This window comes from Eptatretus burgeri, chromosome 5, assembly GCF_056783735.1.
Source record: "Eptatretus burgeri isolate ZD-2024b chromosome 5, Ebu_testis_v1, whole genome shotgun sequence".
NCBI classification, from domain to species: domain Eukaryota; kingdom Metazoa; phylum Chordata; class Myxini; order Myxiniformes; family Myxinidae; genus Eptatretus; species Eptatretus burgeri.
Genome location: NC_140965.1, coordinates 63,764,211 through 63,783,129, shown reverse-complemented (window position 1 = coordinate 63,783,129; position 18,919 = coordinate 63,764,211). Strand labels below are relative to the sequence as shown.

The 18,919-nt window shown below is 44.0% G+C and overlaps 1 protein-coding gene across 8 annotated transcripts in view; it reads left to right on the top strand.

Annotated features, from left to right (window-relative positions):
- Positions 1 to 18,919, top strand: part of LOC147026560 (rho guanine nucleotide exchange factor 7-like) — a 144,518-nt gene that overhangs the window by 110,682 nt on the left and 14,917 nt on the right. For 7 of the 8 annotated variants that reach the window (XM_085882090.1, XM_085882087.1, XM_085882086.1 and 4 more), the window contains 2 exons: positions 362 to 604; positions 16,020 to 16,107. In XM_085882090.1, coding sequence (XP_085738216.1) covers positions 362 to 604; positions 16,020 to 16,107 — 331 coding nt within the window. The remainder of the gene's footprint in view (positions 1 to 361; positions 605 to 16,019; positions 16,108 to 18,919) is intronic. The other variant, XM_085882092.1, reaches the window with a different exon arrangement.

The following is an 18,919-nucleotide window of genomic DNA, read 5'->3' as shown; positions in this document are numbered from 1 at the left end:
CCTGATTTCATTCTTCTAAGATCATAGTCAGCACAGATTTAATGAAGCGAGCCAAGAATCTTGAAATTGGCAATGGTCTTCCGAGTGTGTCACAGGGATCAATTGTTTTTTTTCCCCACTTTTTTCTCCTTTCTCTCTCTCATTTATTTTTCCCCTTACATCGGTGAACATTCAGATGAACAATATTTACTTATGGACAAGAACCTAAAATACATTGTTCAGCATAATGTATAGATTCTTCCCAAAGCTCTGTAAGGTTTGAGTGCTGAGCCAGAGAACGAGCAGCTCAACAAATTTCTTTTGTGAAAGCTATCCTTAGGAGTGGGGCCTAGAAATGAAAATGCAATACTTTCATACACAGCTACCTTCCTCCACATCTCCTCATGGTGGAAAACCAACCGAGGGGAGCACGAAGTCTTTGTCTGTGAACCCTGGGTATCACACACTGCCACTGGCAGGCAGTCATGGTGGCCACGGTGGGCATCAGACAGCTTTGCAGATACGTGGTCACTTGGAGCCTCCACGGACAGTAAAGCCGTGGAGTTTGAGCTGCTTACGGCCTGCGCCACCTCTTCGACCTTCTGCCGCTCTGATTTACAAGGAGGTGCTGGTTTGTTCACAATTTTTGTAATTCCCTTCGTTATTTTACCTTAACATGGGGTGTAAAGTTGCATGTGTGTCTGTGCGAATATACACATGCATGCATGTTTTTTTATTTTTAACTGGCAGGGTTACCCGGTGTTGCTCAGGTGGGGGGGGGGAGTGGGAGAAGTGGGAGAATCTTCTACATCACTTCTACTGAGAAGTGGGAGAATCAGGAGAGCCAGCAGGACTGAGAATGGGGAAGGCAGATCGGGGGCAGGACAACCGATGGGGTGGGACTGCGTAGGGGGCAGGAGAGCCAGAACACCAGTGGGTAATGGGGTCTTCAAAGCCTTAAGGGTCTTTGGGGTCTTAATGGTCTTCAAGGTCTTATGGCTAAAAGGGGTCTTGAGGGTCTTCAAAAGACTTAGGAGTCTTATAGGATCTTAGGGGTCTTCAAGAGTCTTAGGGATCTTAACCGTTTTTGGGGTCCAAAGGGTCTTTGGGTATTCGGGTTTTTGAAGTGTCTTAATTGTGGTCGGGAAATTAATTGGTCTTAAGAGTCTTTGAGGTCTTAAGGGGTCTTATCTCCCAAGCATGTAGAAAGTCTTTTCTCAAGCATGTGAAAAAAAAGGACTGATGGTTCTTCAGTGTCTTTAAAGGCTGAGGTTGTGGATGAAAATACACTTAGGGCAACCACCGGGTCGGATTTGGTCTGTGTGCCAAATTTGGTGGTTGTCGGCCCAGCGGTCTTTGCAAAAAAACGCAAACAGATAGACAGACATCTGATGAATCTTATTTATTATACTGGAAGCACCCGCTCCCTAAGGGAGCCGTCAAGGGGGTCATGTTATTATATTTATGCCTATTTTACTCCAAGAGGTCCCAGGATTACACAGCCAAAAATGGTTGCGATCGGTTCATCCGTTTTTGCGGTACCCGGGAACAGACAGATGGACAGACGGTGAATTATAGTAAGATAGCGAGTTAAGGCGATGCTGGTTTGCGTTTATTTAAGGGTCTTTGGGGTCTTAAGGGTCTTTGAGGTCTCAGGGAGTATTTGGGATATCAAGGGTCTTGTGTTTCAGCTCTAAAGGGTCTTGAGGGTCTTTGGGGTCTAAAGTGTCGAGGTATTGAGGAACTTCAAAAGACTTAAGGGTCTTAAAGGGTCTTTGGGGTCTTAAGGATCTCAGGGGTCTTAATGTGTCTTTGGGATCTTTGGAATCTTAATGGTCTTTGGGGTATTCAGGGTTTTAAAGGGTCTTAATGGTGTTTGGTCAATGGTCTTGAGGATCCTATAGGTCTTTGGTGCCTTTGGGATCTTTAGGGTCTTATCTCCCAAACATGTAAAAAGTCTTCTCTCAAGCATGTAATGTAATCTCTGAAGCATGTAAAAAGAAGTTATTGGTGTGGGGGTGGGGGGGGATCTTAGGGTCTTCGTGGTCTTTAAAGGCTGAGGTTGTGGATGAAAATACCCTAAGGACAATCCCCGGGTCGGACTTGATCTGTGTGCCAAATTTGGTGGTTGTCAGTCCAGGGGTCCTTGCAAAAAACGCGAACAGATAGACAGACATCCAATTAATATTATTTATTAGATTTAGTTAGGTTCCAATTGTGCGTGGAGTCAGACCAGCTGTGGAGTGAACCAATGGGCGGAAGACACAGCTCGACTAACCAGGTGTGCTGGCCTTTGGCCGTGTTATATTATATGTCACGTGATATGTGTTAACCAATGAGATTGCATATAAATGAAAAAGCCAGAAGAGTGATATTTAAATGCTCAGGTGGTGAATGAAAATATGCTGAGGACAATCCCCGGATCGGACTTGGGCTGTTTGCCAAATTTGGTGGTTATCGGTCCAGCGGTCCTTGCACAAAACGCAGACAGACACGCAGACGGACAGACAGACATCAGATGAATCATATTTATTAGATTAGATTGATACCTAATCAGATCTGCTTACCTGTATGCAAACCGTATTTTGTATGTAAAGCTAATACATTATTGGGTGTCAGTCCATTAAACTATACACCAATATATTGTAGTAAAAGGTACAAAATATTGTAAATAGGGAGTATAATGTATAGTGCACACCATCAATATATGATGAGTTTTCACAAAGCCTTCAGATCATTCCAAAAGGCAAGAGTTGGACTTTCCACCAAAGGAAGGTTGCTCTCATTGTTGGAGTATGCTTACATTGTCAAATGTTTTATGTTTTTTTAACATCTTATTTCCTCCAAGCAAATACAACCTGTCACTGCTGACGGGTATATTAAGGGGGGGGTAAGAAGAAGGGAAGAGAGGAGGGGAGCGAGGGAGGGAGATTGAGGGGTATGGGAGGGAAGGGGAACGAGGAGTGGGTGGGGTTGCGAGAAGGGGTGTGGAAAGGGAAGGCAGCGTGAGGGGAGGACAAGAGAAGGCAGCATGAGGGGAGGGCAAGGGAAGGCAACATGAGGGGAGGGCAAGGGAAGGCAGCATGAGGGGAGGGCAAGGGAAGGCAGCATGAGTGGAGGGCAAGGGAAGGCAGCATGAGGGGAGGGCAAGGGAAGGCAGCATGAGGGGAGGGCAAGGGAAGGCAGCATGAGGGGAGGGCAAGGGAAGGCAGCATGAGGGGAGGGTAAGGGAAGGCAGCATGAGGGGAGGGCAAGGGAAGGCAGCATGAGGGGAGGGCAAGGGGGAGCAAGGGAAGGCAGTGTGTGGGAAGGGTCCGTCCAGAAATAACTACCATCCAGACACGTCCGGAGATAACCACCGTCCGGAGATAACCACCGTCTGGACAACGGGTATACCAAGGGGGAGAGGAATAAAAAAGAGGGAGGGAGAGAGTGGTGGAGGAGCGAGGAAGCAGAGGGGAGTGAGGAGGGGCAAAAAAGCAGTAAACAATGCATAAATAAAACATACAACAAACGAGAAGGGCACTCGGTGGAGCGCATACGTCCGCCACGTAATGCCTGATCCATGAGAACATATCGGGCCCAATGCATTTTTGAAATATGCTGCACAGTACTATATCATTTTTGGCCACATCTCTCAATGGTGAAGAATCACTTTAAAAGTTAAATAATTCTTGTATCCAGATCCACATCCGGATCTTCACCAAAACCGAATCAATTCTTCCTTGTCACACACCCAACCTGTCCATAAAGTTTCGTCCGAATCCGTCCACAACTTTTTGAGATATCGTGCTATATATTGGTTTTACCCTGTCTCTCAATGGTGAAAAATCACTTTTAAAATTCTAGTAGTCGGATCTGGATCTGGATCTTCACCAAAATCTAATCACTTTGTCCTTGTCACACACAGAACCTGTCCACAAAATTTCAACCAGATCCATCCACAACTTTTTGAGATATCCTGCACACACACGCATACAGACAGAGAGGGGTTAAACATAACCTCCTTCACCTTCGGTGGCAGAGGTAAAAATTAAATAATTCTGGCTGCCAGACCATGTGTCTGATCAAGTTCAAATTTAAAACATGTATTCCCCATCACTCCTTCTTCCTCTTTCGGCTTGCTCCCGTTAGGGGTCGCCACATCGGACCAACTGTCTCCATTTTGATCTATCCTCCACATCTTCCATTGACACTCCAACCACCCGCATGTCCGCCCTCACCGCATCCATGAACCTCTTCTTTGGCCTTCCTCTTCTCCTCCTGCCTGGCGGCTCCATCTTCAGCATCCTTCTCCCGATATACTCCGTTTCCCTCCTGTGCACATGTCCAAACCATCTCAATCTCGCCTCTCTCACTTTGTCTCCAAACCGTCCTACCTGCGCTGTCCCTCTAATACACTCATTTCTTATCCTATCCATCCTCGTCACTCCCAACGAGAATCGCAGCATCTTTAACTCTGCCACCTCCAGCTCTGCTTCCTGTCTTTTGTTAGGGCCACCGCCTCCAAACCATACAACATAGCTGGTCTCACTACCGTCTTGTATACTTTCCCCTTCACTCTTGCAGCTACCCTTCTGTCACAAATCACTCCTGCAACTCTTCTCCACCCACTCCATCCTGCCTGCACTCTCTTTTTCACTTCTCTCCCACACTCTCCGTTACTTTGGACAGTTGATCCCAAGTATTTAAACCAATCCACCTTCCCCACCTCAACTCCTTGCAACTGCACCATACCACCACCCTCCCTCTCATTTACGCACATGTACTCCGTCTTACTCCTACTGACTAACATTCCCCTTCTCTCCAGTGCGTACCTCTACCTCTCAAGGCTCGATTCAGCCTGCTCCCTACTCTCCCTACAGATCATGTCATCCGCGAACATCATGGTCCATGGAGACTCCAGTCTGATCTCGTCCGTCAACCTGTCCATCACCATTGCAAACAGGAAAGGGCTCAGAGTCGATCCTTGGTGCAATCCCACTTTAACCTTAAACCGGTCCGTCATTCCTACCGCACACCTCACCGCTGTCACACTGTCCTCATACATATCCTGCACGATCCTCACATACTTCTCCAACACTCCCGACTTCCTCATACAATACCACAACTCCTCTCTTGGCACCCTATCCTAAGCTTTCTCTAAATCCACAAACACACAATGTAACTCTTTCTGGCCTTCCCTATACTTCTCCATCAACATTCTCAAAGCAAACATCGCATCAGTGGTGCTCTTTCCTGGCATAAACCCATATTGCTGCTCACAGATCGTCACCTCTCCTCTCAACCGAGCTTCCACTACTCTTTCCCACAACTTCATGGTGTGGCTTAACAACTTTATCCCTCTGTAATTTCCACAGCCCTGCACATCACCCTTATTCTTGAAAATCGGAATCAGTACACTTAATCTCCACTCCTCCGGCATCCTCTCACTTTCCAAGACTTTATTAAACAATCTGGTTAACAACCCCACTGCCATCTCTCCTAAGCACTTCCATGCCTCCACTGGTATACCATCTGGGCCAACCGCCTTTCCACTTTTCATCTTCTTCATAGCAGTCCTCACTTCATCCTCACTGATCCACCCCACTTCCAGATTCACTATCTCCACCTCTTCCAACCTTCTCTCTCATTTTCTTCATTCATCAGCTCTTCAAAGTACTCCATCCACCTTCTCAACACACTCTCCTCGCTCGTCAGCACATTCCCATTTGCGTCCTTTATCACCCGAACCTGCAGCACATCCTTCCCAGCTCGGTCCCTCTGTCTTGCCAATCGGTATAAATCCTTTTCCCCTTCTTTTGTATCCAACTTCTCATACAGCTCGTCATATGCCTTTTCCTTGGCCTTTGCCACCTCTATTTTTGCTTTTCGACGCCACTCCTTGTACTCCTGCCGACTTTCTTCATCTCTCTGACTATCCCACTTTTTTTCGCCAACCCCTTCTTCCTTATACTTTCCTGTACTTCCTCATTCCACCACCAAGTCTCCTTATCTTCCTTCCTCTGTCCAGATGTCACACCAAGTACCTTCCTAGCTATCTCCCTCACAACTTCTGCTGTCGTTGCCCAATCATCCCACCCATCTTTACCACCATCCAACGCCTGTCTCACCTCCTCCCTAAATTTCACGCAACAGTCTTCCTCCTTCAGCTTCCACCATCTGGTCCTTGGTTCAGCCCTCACTCTCTTCCTCAACCTCACCTCTAAAGTCATCCTACAGACCACCAATCGATGCTGTCGAGCTACACTCTCCCCTGCCACCACCTTACAGTCACTAATCTCTTTCAGGTTGCATCTCCTACTTAAGATGTAATCCACCTGTGTGCACTTTCCTCCACTCTTGTATGTCACCCTGTGTTCCTCCTTCTTCTTGAAATACGTGTTTACCACTGCCATTTCCATTCTTTTTGCAAACTCTACCACCATTTGCCCTTCCACATTTCTCTTGTTGAGACCGTATCTCCCCATCACCTCCTCATCCTCTTTATTCCCTTCCCCAACATGTCCATTGAAATCTGCTCCAATCACCACTCTTTCATCCTTGGATACACTCTCCACCACTTCATCTAACTCACTCCAGAAATCTTCTTTATATTCCATCTCACACCCCATATGTGGGGCATATGCACTGATGACATTCATCATCACCCCTTCAATTTCCAACTTCACACTCATCACTCGGTCAGACACCCTCCTCACCTCCAATACCCTCTTGACATGATCTTCCTTCAGGATTATCCCGACACCATTTCTCCTCCCATCCACACCATGGTAGAACAGTTTGAAACCATCTCCAATGCTCCTAGCCTTACTCCCCATCCACTTGGTCTCTTGTACACACAGTATGTCCACCTTTCTTCTCTCCATCATATCAGCCAACTCTCGCCCTTTGCCAGTCATCGTCCCAACATTCAGAGTTCCAACTCTCACCTCCACACTTCTATCCTTCCCCCTCTCCCACTGCCTCCGGACTCGCCTTCCCCGTCTCCTTCTCCTCCTTCGCCCAGCAGTAGCACAATTTCCACTGGTACCCTGCTGACCACCGGTACCGGTGGCGGTCGTTGGTAACCCGGGCCTCGACCGATCCGGTATGGAAATTCGTTTTGTTGTCCGCATAATGATTTGGCATAGGTTTTTACGCCGGATGCCCTTCCTGACGCAACCCTGGTCGCCTCTTACGACACACAGGGATATGGTACACCTATTCTAACCGGGGCATACACCGGGCCCAGTACAACTGGTGCTCATTTCGCCGACCTCGGAAGGATGGCAGGCTGAGTCAACCCCCTGGTGTTTTCGACTTGGTTTTTATATATATATATATATATATATATATATATATATATATATATATATATATATATATATATATATATACACATTATATATATACACATTATATATATACATATACATACATATATTAATTCAGTGTCCCAACGGGGCTTGAACTCAGGACCTCTTGGGTCCCAAGCCACTGCCCTTACAACTGCGCCAACACCAGGCTTATGTATTCCCCATCACTACTGGATCATAATTGTGAAGTTTCATGTCAATTGATTAATTGGTTCCAAAGAGAACATTTAATATTTTTATATAATCCAATATGGCTGCCAAACAATTTGATGTCCATGATTCCCTAACAAACTTGTATACGCATGCCTTGGGGAACATTTGTGTCAAGTTCCCCTCCCGTTCTGGAGAAGAAGATTTTAATATGTTTTTGGGTAAATCCAATATGGCTGCCAAGCCACATGACCAATGACACCATATGTGTAAACCTTTTGTTCCTCATGGATAGGTGGTCATATGTGTAAAGTTTCGCCTCGTGCTGTTCAGCTATTTCAGAGAAGATTTCTGAAGGTTTAAAAAAACCCAATATGTCTGCCGAATCATGTGACCGAGGACATCGTCAAAAAACATTTTGTGCACCATTTTATCCCTAGATGATGCTCAAAAATTTTCATACTGATCGGATGTAGTGTTCTACATATGCAATTATGATGTTATAACGAAGGCAACTATGACATCATAAAAAAAAAAATCACTCATTTCCAATGAGGAGTACTTGCCATGTATTTGCCAAGTTTCAATTTTTTCCTTTGTGTGGTTTCAGAGATACAGAGGTCCAAAGTTTTTCCATTTTTCAAATATGGCTGCCACACGATGTGCCCTATGATATAATTATCATTAAAACATTCTACATGAGTAGTCGCACCTATGGTGAAAATTTTGTCTCGATCCGACAAGCAGTTGCGGAGAATAACACGAAAGTTCTGTGTGGACAAAGAGACAAACAAACGGACCCAAATGCAATACCTTCTCCTTTGGCGAGGGTAAACATCAAAATGAATTACTTTTTAATAAGTGTTGTCATGATTGGGTTTGGATACAGTACATATATCTTGTGACAGGCTTATTCAGGTGTGGCAGGCTGTCCAGTTGAGGTTGAAGGCTCAGAAGATGAAATGTAGGCTGATTCCCTTAGGATTTACTTGAAGAACTTCATAATGGAGACTTGAGTGGTTGCCTTCATTTTCTGTTTGTCGACCTCCTAACATTTCAGGACATTCTCCATCTCCCTCCACACCTTGGAACTTCTCATGCAATCAGGATCGTGCTCATCACGAACGACTCACTCAGAATGACGGAGCAGGAACGACTCACTCAGAATGACGGAGCAGGAACGACTCGCTCAGAATGTCGGAGCACAGCCGACTCGCTCAGAATGTCGGAGCACGAACGACTCGCTCAGAATGTCGGAGCACGGCCGACTCGCTCAGAATGTTGGATCACGAGCGACTCGCTCAGGATGTCGGATCACGAGCGACTCGCTCAGGATGTCGGAGCTCGAGCGACTCGCTCAGGATGTCGGAGCACGAGCGACTCGCTCAGGATGTCGGAGCACGAGCGACTCGCTCAGGATGTCGGAGCACGAGCGACTCGCTCAGGATGTCGGAGCACGAGCGACTCTCTCAGGATGTCGGAGCACGAGCGACTCACTCAGGATGACTGAGCACAAGCGACTCGCTCAGGATGACTGAGCACAAGCGACTCGTTCAGGATGACTGAGCACGAACCACTCGCTCAGGATGACTGAGCACGAACAACTCGCTTAGAATGATGTGGCGTGACAAAAGCATCCACAGTGAGTGAACAATTCGCTCAGAATGATATAGTGTGGTTGTTGTTGTTGTTGTTGTTGTTGTTGTTGTTGAATTCAATCTGTGATGTAGTGAAAACGTGTTGTCAGAACACGCTTTACCTTGCAGCAACTGCCAACTGTACATCCTGATTGGGACACGAACTGTACCACCATCAACAGTGGGGTGCTCAGCAAGTGGCTTAATCACTGAAGCAAGCACTCCAATTAATTTGTTGATAAGGATGGCTAGCCTGGCAAGCGAAAGCTATGTCTAAATGTCCAAACTATATCCAAATTAGACAAATGAACTCTTTTTTTATAGGAGTCAGAACTGCTGCTAAGTTCAATTCTGGAGCTTAAATTTTGTAATTCAGCTTAGTTTAAGAAATTCTCGAGTTATGGCATGTGTCGAAATGAAATAATAGCCACAGATGCTGGTGTCCCCGGGAATTTATAGGCATTGCAGTGTACCCGACGATTTGTAGGTATGATGAATAGGCTTTCGATAATATGAGTGAAGAAAGTGGAAAAAAAAAACTTTATCGTTAAGAAATCGTTGCGGCCTGTTCCAGGTCAAGGCATTGTTGAGTGGGCCAAAATACACGGCGGCTTCAGACCCCAGCGAGGTTACCCAGGATATGCCTTAAGACCCCAGATAGTGAGGTGGCTGAGAATACGTCTGATGAAGGACATGATTAAATAAGGCCGTTAATTATCTTCAAAAGGGGTGTTCTAATTAACCCAAACACCCAATTTTCGCTCGTGCATTTCCTTGGAGTTCTCTTTGTATGTATGCAAAGTTTCAGGATGCTAAGTTTCATGGTTTTGGAATTATGGAGGACACACACACACACACTGACACAAACACATATTGACATTTATTCGTATCGATAAGTATGTACTTGTGCACAAACTTCCATTGATAATAATCAACACTTTTTTTCTTTGATAAAATAATCAAAATAAGTAAAGTTTTTGTAAAAAAAAATTACACAAAAATATTTTATGACATGCAAAATGTAAAAACTATATAAATGCTTAAATGGAGGTGTGCAGGTTGTAGAAGGAGAGGAGAAGGGTTGGGGGGAATACTGTAAAGTACAATAACTTTATATGCAGAGGAAGTGATAACTTTGGTTGATGTGGCAACATTGAGCTTGTGGGACGGGAAACAAGTTTTGTTGTCAGATACAAAGTGTCGCCCTTTGCAGGGATAAGGGGGATGGGGGTGTAAGGAAGGGGAATAGTGGGGGCTTCCCACATAAGAAAACCAGACCTGTCTCTTAAGGGGCTTATCATGTAGTTCAGCACTGGAGCAACTGAGGTCTAAAGTAAAAGTTTGAAATGCTGTTTGACAACAGGATGTAATCGATAAGCGTCGTGATTATTGTATCATATTGTTACGTTTATTGGATAGTGGACACTCATAAGAATTTAAGGCCTGAGCGCAGTATGTGTATTTGTGTACTTTCAGGAACTTTTACATGCATTAAGAACACATGCTTGGGGTAATTGTCTGGCATACGGCCTGTGCGAGAGACACGTCTTGTCCATTTTAGATTTGAGGTTATGGATGTCCTGTCGCATGTTTTTCATGTTGAACTGGGCGGGAGCCGGGCAAGAGGGAGACACTCCGGGCATCCCCAACATCCTTCTCACGGTATACACACACACACCCCTCCCATCCTCTCGCACACTATAGGGGAAGAAGAAGCGCTGGCCCTCTGCATCCCACCAGTGAGGGGTTTTCCCGTTTGACCCCTCCTGATTGGCGGTGGGAAAGGCGGCGCTTCATTGGCCCATGCTGATTGGCGGCAACGATACTAATTGGTTTTGTTTGGGATTGGCATCAATTGGCTGAGAATATCTCCATTTGCGAGTGTGGCACGCAATTACCCAGAGCATGACGGGTGCTTCCGGCAACGTAATGTCTTGAGGGGTGAAAGGCCGGTGGTGGGGGGGGGGCAGGGGAGGGAGTTCCAAAAAGGCAGGCTCTGCAACCGCTTTCGCTTATTTGGCCCGATGAATAAGAGGTGTATATGCCATGCTCCCAAGCTGCTCCTTTTGTGAACTTTGCCATCTTCTCCAGCATGGAAAGATATCCCACTGTTTTCACTCTGGAAATGAACTGTCGGCCTCTAATCATCTCACCTGGTTTTATGTGTATGTTTGTTGGGTGCGTGTGTGGGCCATAGACAGGGTTCGTTGTGGATAATTGTGTCTTTCCGGGATTTCATATTCATTATGTCATGTCCTTCATGAAATTATCTCCACTGGAAACATCCACTCCCTCCCGGAGTGACCGAGTTGTTTGAACCCGTAGGTACGTTTCCCGTTTGAACCAGTAGGGAGTGGGTGTACTAGTGAGCCAAATTCACCATCGGGTTTAAAAGTAATCATAGAAACGCAGTTGTTTGAGTTCTGCATGGCCTTACACCACTCAGTCCACCTTCAAAGGGAAATTATTTGGTGTGTTTTAGGGTGTTTATTATTAGACCTCGAACTCGATCTCCTCATGCAGGGATTATTATTTTTTGTGAACTGACAATATGGCTTTTTATTCAACACTTTGTGGCCTCCTCACAATGGAAAAGGGTGTGAGTACATGATGAACCAATTATTTTGACATTTCATTTGTAGAAGGTTCTTTTTCAGAACATTTCAATGGTTCTGGAAAAGTTCAGCGCATGTAAGATGGCTATGGGAACCATTCTTTATTTCTTCAAAGATAAAGAACCTTGTACAGTACTGCTTATTGTTTCAAATACTTAGATTTGCTTATTTGTTCATTAGGTCATCTCTTCGAGCATGACCTAATAATATGGGTGTCGATGTCCTTCGATCCGTCCGTCCGTCCGTTCACAATGAAGTTGAAGCGGGAGATCTGGTCATTAGTGATCCTGATAGAGGTCGATGAGACGTACACGATGGTATGACTTTCAAGGTCACCGAAGGTCAAGGTCAAGGTCACGAGGCCTTTGAAGTTGCGAAAATGATGATTTTCAAATTCTATCTCCTCCGCCATTTCTCAAGCGATCTTGAATTTGATTGTGGCATATGAATCTATGGGACAATATCTAAATTTGTTCAGGCCGGATTTTCGATATTCGCTTTCGTTTTCGTGTCACGTGACTTCAAAGTTGGCAAAAAATGCGAAAATGGCGATTTTCAAAATCTATCTCCTCCTACATTTCTCAAGCGATCTTGAATTTGATTGCGGCATATGAATGAATGGGACAATATTTAAATTTGGTCAGGAAGGATTTTCGAATTTCGCTTTCGTTTTTGCGTCACGTGACTTCAAAGTTTGCAAAAACTGCCCTACCTTCAGGAGGCTATATATTCTCTACTGGGCATGGTAAAAGTTAGTGAATGGTGTCATTGCATAGCAGCTGACCTTATCTTTCATGTGCATTCGAGGGAATACCGATATCTTCAATACGTACACGTCACGTGACTTTGAATTTTGCGAAAACCGCTTCATGTAGTTGCAAAATGACGATTTTCAAAATCTATCTTCTCCTACATTTCTTAAGTTATCTTGAATTTGATTGTGGCATATGAATCTATGCGACAATATCAAGATTTGATCAGGCCGGATTTTCGATATTCACTTTCGTTTTCGCGTCACGTGACTTCAAAGGTGGCCAAAAATCCCTCCTGACCCGAGAACACTACACCCTAGTAACAGGAACTCATGCTTGTAAAGGTTGTTCTCGTGCTTGGTATTCGTTAACTCTCGGTTTGTGACTCCTATTATATAATCTGCATGCCTGCCCGCCCGCGGCCCGCCTGCCTGCCCATAGCATAGCTTTTTAGGTACCCCCACTCATAGCCGAATGTCCCCACCAAATCGGCAAATCGCTGTAGGCCTAGGTCATAGAAGCTATCAAAATCGAAAAATATTGGATGGCATATCGTTATGTGTTTAATGTACGTCAAAGTGCTGGAAAACAATGGAGAGATCTCCATTGTTTTCCAGCACTTTGATATATGCCATCCTTCTTTTGACATGAATATTGATCGGCAGCCGACACGACGGGACAGGTGTCCAGTCATATGAAGTTTTTACGGTGTTGTTGTGTTTTTGATATTTCCGGTGTTTAGCACTGCTTCGTCAAATAATCGCCATGTGCGATTGCGATATTTCCGGTTTCCTTCCGCGTTTATCTTATGTCGTACACATATAAACATTATTCCTGCATATAGTGCACAGTCATCAGTTGTCTTAGTCATCGGTTGGTCCAGTGGAGTTCACTGGAATATTCTGAACTGAACGAACAGAACTGTGGATAGTAAGAGTGAGTAGTGTGGTGTCGTCAATGTTGTTGTTGCACTTTTTATAAGAGATTGGAAAACAAAAAGGCTAGGCCTACGTATCTACCCATCAAATCCACTGACTGACTGGTTTGTGTCGTAGTTGTCTGTCTGCCATTTGCTACTGTACCTACCTACTCTACTACATAGAGTGATAGTGATTATACCACCTACTTCTACGGACTCTTGGCCATCTACCGACTGGACATTATTTGACGGACTCATTGGCATTAGTGCAGAGGAGAGTATAGTATATAAATTTGGTGATTGGTGTCCAGTAGACAGCTGCAGCTGTGTGGTAAGTCAGGAAATAGACCCTATTCGGCTCTCGTTCGGAACACCGCAACACTTTTTTTATTTTAACAGCCAGAAGGCTAGTTTTGGTTTTACCTTGTTTCTCGCAGAGATGACCGTCACTCCCGCACGGGTGTATTTTTTATTCATTTGTTTTTATTTGTTCTTTTTTAGGTCATCTCTTCGAGCATGACCTAATAATATGGGTGTCGATGTCCTGCGATCCGTCTGTCCGTCTGTCCGTCCGTTTACAATGAAGTTGAAGCAGGAGATCTGGTCACTAGTGATCCTGATAGAGGTCGATTTGACGTACATGATGGTATGACTTTCAAGGTCACTGAAGGTCAAGGTCACGAGGTCTTTGAAGTTGCGAAAATGACGATTTTCATATTCTATCTCGTCCGCCATTTCTCAAGCGATATTGAATTTGATTGTAGCATATGAATATATGGGACAATATCTAAATTTGGTCGGGCCGGATTTTCGATATTCACTTTCGTTTTCATGTCACGTGACTTCAAAGTTGGCAAAAAATGCGAAAAATGACGATTTTCAAAATGTATCTCCTCCTACATTTCTCAAGCGATCTTGAATTTGATTGTGGCATATGAATGTATGGGACAATATCTAAATTTGGTCGGGATGGATTTTCGAATTTCGCTTTCGTTTTCGCATCACGTGACTTCAAAGTTTGCAAAAACTGCCCTACCTTCAGGAGGCAATATATTCTCCACTGGGCATGGTAAAAGTTAGTGAATGGTGTCATTGCATAGCAGCTGACCTTGTCTTTCATGTCCATTCGAAAGAATACCGATATCTTCGAATACGTACACGTCACGTGACTTTGAATTTTGCGAAAACTGCTTCATGTAGTTGCAAAATGACGATTTTCAAAATCTATCTCCTCCTACATTTCTTAAGTTATCTTGAATTTGATTGTGGCATATGAATCTATGGGACAATATCTAGATTTGGTCATGCCGGATTTTTGATATTCGCTTTTGTTTTCGCGTCACGTGACTTCAAAGTTGGCCAAAAATCCCTCCTGACCCGAGAACACTACACCCTAGTAACAGGAACTCATGCTTGTATATTTATACATTTTCCGCCGAAGGTGAAAAAGTTTCAAAACCCGAAACGTAAACGTCGGCATTTATTTTCAAAATACAATGCCGAGTCATCTTTAACCAAACTGCGCAGTTCGAGCTGTGCAGTAGAACTGCACAGTAGTCTTCGGTCATAACTGAACATTGAGAACTTGTGGTATTATAGAGATGACCGTCACCCCCACACGGGGGTAATATTTTCATTTGCTTTTGCATTTTGTTTTACTTTTTGATTTTGAGCTTGTCCATAAACTACATATCAGACAAGGACTTTACGAGATAATCGGATGTAGGATTTGAACCTGAAATCCCAGAATCATGAGTAATCATGCTCTGATGAGAGCATGAAATAGGCCAAGCCCAAATCACTGAAATGAAACGTCCATTACTTCATTTATTTATTTTTTGTCGGGGTGATGTGTGCTTTTGGAGGAATGTTCCTTTAATGCTATCTTGTGCTGTCTGTGGCTTTGGTGTTTATCGGAAGAAGAAAAAACATTGATATTTGGTAAGCTGGGATGGGACTTTGATGGGACTCATATTTTTGCTTGAAAGGGTATTCATTATGGCAAAAGTCTGTGACATCCTGCTGTCAAGCATTGTCACTTTTTTTTAATCATGCAATGGCATTGCTGTTATTAAAATATGCCATTTAATCTCATTTTACGCAGCTTACGGCATTTCCAAGGTGCCGCAGATGGAAAGCCTTTTCAGGTTCCTGACAAGTATCGGTGCCATTCGGGCAAAAGCAATTTCTTTTGAACTCGAACTAGAATGAACCAGAGACCGTTGTTATTGTTTGACATATTTGGAGTTGAGGACGAGAGTATTGGGAGGGGAATGGAGGGGATAAATTATATTTATCTTTGAACAAAAGTCTTTTGCTGAATGATTGGTATCTGGATTTTGCCAAGAGGTGGTTTGTGCTTGGACTTTTGTTAAAGTTATTGTTTGTGATGGAGACATTCCCAGGTTGACCCTGTACACCTGAGTTTTCTCCCACCCATTCCGCTCCCCTTTTCCCGATACTGCAACAACTTGGATGATATATAATGGTCACAGTAGTGAATTTTTAGCATTATGTAAAATACATGCTTGTCTTTGTCTGCTTGTTCTCTGCTACAGGTGTAAAAACTACGAAGATTAGTGCTTTGTTTGAACCGCTCTTCTCCACAGGACCTTAGCAAGAGCCCTAAAACCATGAAGAAGTTGCTTTCATCACGCAAGACCCGGAAACCTTCCGATGAAGATCCTGGCAGAAAAAGTATGGCTGTGACCATAGGGATTGGGCTTGGGTTATTGTTGAGTCGCATGCTGAAAAACATAGTGGGTGATGGAGGGGTGATTTGGGGAGGGGGTAGATGGGGTTATTATAGTGGAGGTCATATATTTTGAGTGTACCGAAAACCGATGAAGCGTGAGTGCAACATCTGCAACCTCATGGTAGCGTGCGGTGCTCAATGCCATCAGAGAGAGAGTGCAATGCTGAATTGAGAAGTGACACTAGATTGTATATTATTGGTGACCTATGGCTGATTAATAGCTCAAACAGAACAATTCCAATGATGCATCCAATGTAAGCATCTATCAGCGAAAGCAACCTTTTGCTAATGTTATTATTATTATAACTTTTCATTTAATGTGATTGTTTTGTTACTATTACGAGCAAGGAACCCATTCTTATGGACGGGTTAATTCCCACCTTCTGTGATGTCTATGTTTTTCAGACAGGTAATTGACGTAATACCAGCTCTCACCAGGTGGTGCTATATGATACTTATTTACATTGAGAGAATTGGGATCCTCCCCCACCCACCCCAAATCCCAGGGGCTATATTTATTTTGGGGGGGGGGGTTCTGCCACTTAAAATCTTCCCAGGCACACCCCGAAGCAAACCACTGGTTTGCAACTCATTTCATCCAGCATTTCAGGAGTGCAAACAAGTCAAATAAACCGACACTTCTCAAATTATATATAAATATGGAATTATTATTATTATTATTTTTTTTACATCAACATCTCAACGTCGTATTTATTTTATAGAAGTTTAATGCATGTGAAGCAAATTGTAAAAACTACAGATTGAATCTCCAGCATTATCACCATCCCGTTCTTTCTTTCGAGTGCCATAAGCAAAGTGATGGAGTGATTCACGTGACCCAAGTGTTTTATCTGTACATGTCTTACATAAGATAATTATTCACATCATGTCTGCAAGTTTAACTTTCCATGTTACAAAAAAGATGCAATCTCCGGAAGCTACTAAACAGTTTAAAGATAAATTTAAACAAATAGGTTCACATTTCAAAAGAAACCTGAGCAAGTGTAAAGTGCTGGGGATGGGAAAGAAGAATGAAAATAGACATTACAGGATGAAAGGGGTAATTTTGGAGCGTGTTACACAGGAGAAGGATCTGGGGGTGGTAATAGATATGGGAGGTAAACAGGCAGCACAATGCCAGGCAGCCATAAGTTAAGCAAAGAGGGTTTTAGGTTGTATTTGGAGGGGGATCAATTCTAAATCAAAAGAGGTGGTGTTGACATTGTACAGGAATTTAGTGAAGGCCACATCTAGAATATTGTGTGCAGTTCTGGTCACCACTGTTCCGAAAGGACATAGATGCCATCGAGAGGGTTCAGCGCAGGACTGCTAGATTGATTCCAGGCCGAGCTAGACTCAGCTATGAGGAGCGGCTGAAGGAGACAGGGCTTTATACATCAGAAAGGAGGTAGTTACGAGGAGATATGATAGAGATGTTTAAGATGATGAAAGATATAGATAAAATAAGTGCTGATGAATTGTTCAACAGAGTAGACAGTGATAGGACCAGGAGCCATAGCCTGAGAGTAAAGAAGAAGAGAGTTAAGATGGTAGTAAGACAGGGGTCTTTCACTCAGAGTAAATGCATGGAATGGCCTCCCTGGAAAGGTAGTGGCAGCAGAAAAAGTAGATAAGTTTAAATTAGAATTAGATATGTACCTGGAAGTTATGGAGCAAGAGGGGTAGAGGGATGTTGACAGGACTTTTAGGTAGTTTGAGCATTGATGATGGGTGATTGTGTACATGTGTATGGAGTGCTGTTGGTGGGGGTCTTGTCGAGGGGGGTTGTGTGGTTGATGTGTGTTTTTAACCAAGCCCATGCCCCCTCCCCTGAGGGGAAGAAAAAAATTTAAAAAAAGATTATTTCATTACTTGAAAACATTTTTTTGAATTTTCTTTCTTGGATCTTGTATGGATGGATTAATGTGGTGTTCGTGCAGGCATGATGGGCTGAATGGCCTCCACCTGTGTTGGATTTCCTTGTTTCCTTGAAAAAAAAAATTACAAGATGTTTATCACCATCAAGACATTCTTTATGCTTCATGAAACGAGTCTAGAAACTGCTCTTATTCCAGATCCTAAAATGATGACATTTACCCAATCTGTTGAGATGTACTTTTCTCTCCATTCCTTCGTGACTGCTGCCCATCACCACCTCGTGGCATCTCCCTTGCCCACTCCCATGCTGTCCTTCACCCACTGACCATTTACCCCCGTTTGTGCCAGCTACTTACCTTCACATTCTATAAATATTTTGTGCAATAGTGCATCTGTGTATTTTTGTGAGTCTCATCCTTCCCCTCTCTTCTGTCATTTTGTCAATTCACCATGCTCGGCTGTTTAGCTTTTCCATGAAATTCAACCTCTATAAGGAGTAAGTGATTCTTTAAAATTATTTTTGTGGACATAGTTGAGGCTTGTGGAAGAACTAGAACACAATGGATCGGGACGCAACAGCACAAAAGGAACAGCAGAAAAGGGGGGAGGGGTGGGACGCAGGGTTGAGGGTTGGTTGAGAGATCCTCAACCCTCAACAGCAGGGTTGAGAGACAAAATAGAAGAAGACTTGGACAAATGAGGGGTTGGGGAGGATGCATGAGATGGACGAGATACAGAAGCAAACTCCCAGGAAGGAAAGATTGGAACTTTGGAAGTGGGGTAGGGAAGGGTTAGCGGCGGTAGAAAAGATCATGGTTTTTTGGGGGGGGTTGTATACATTGTCGGGGCTCATATGAGAGCTAACACAGAATGCAC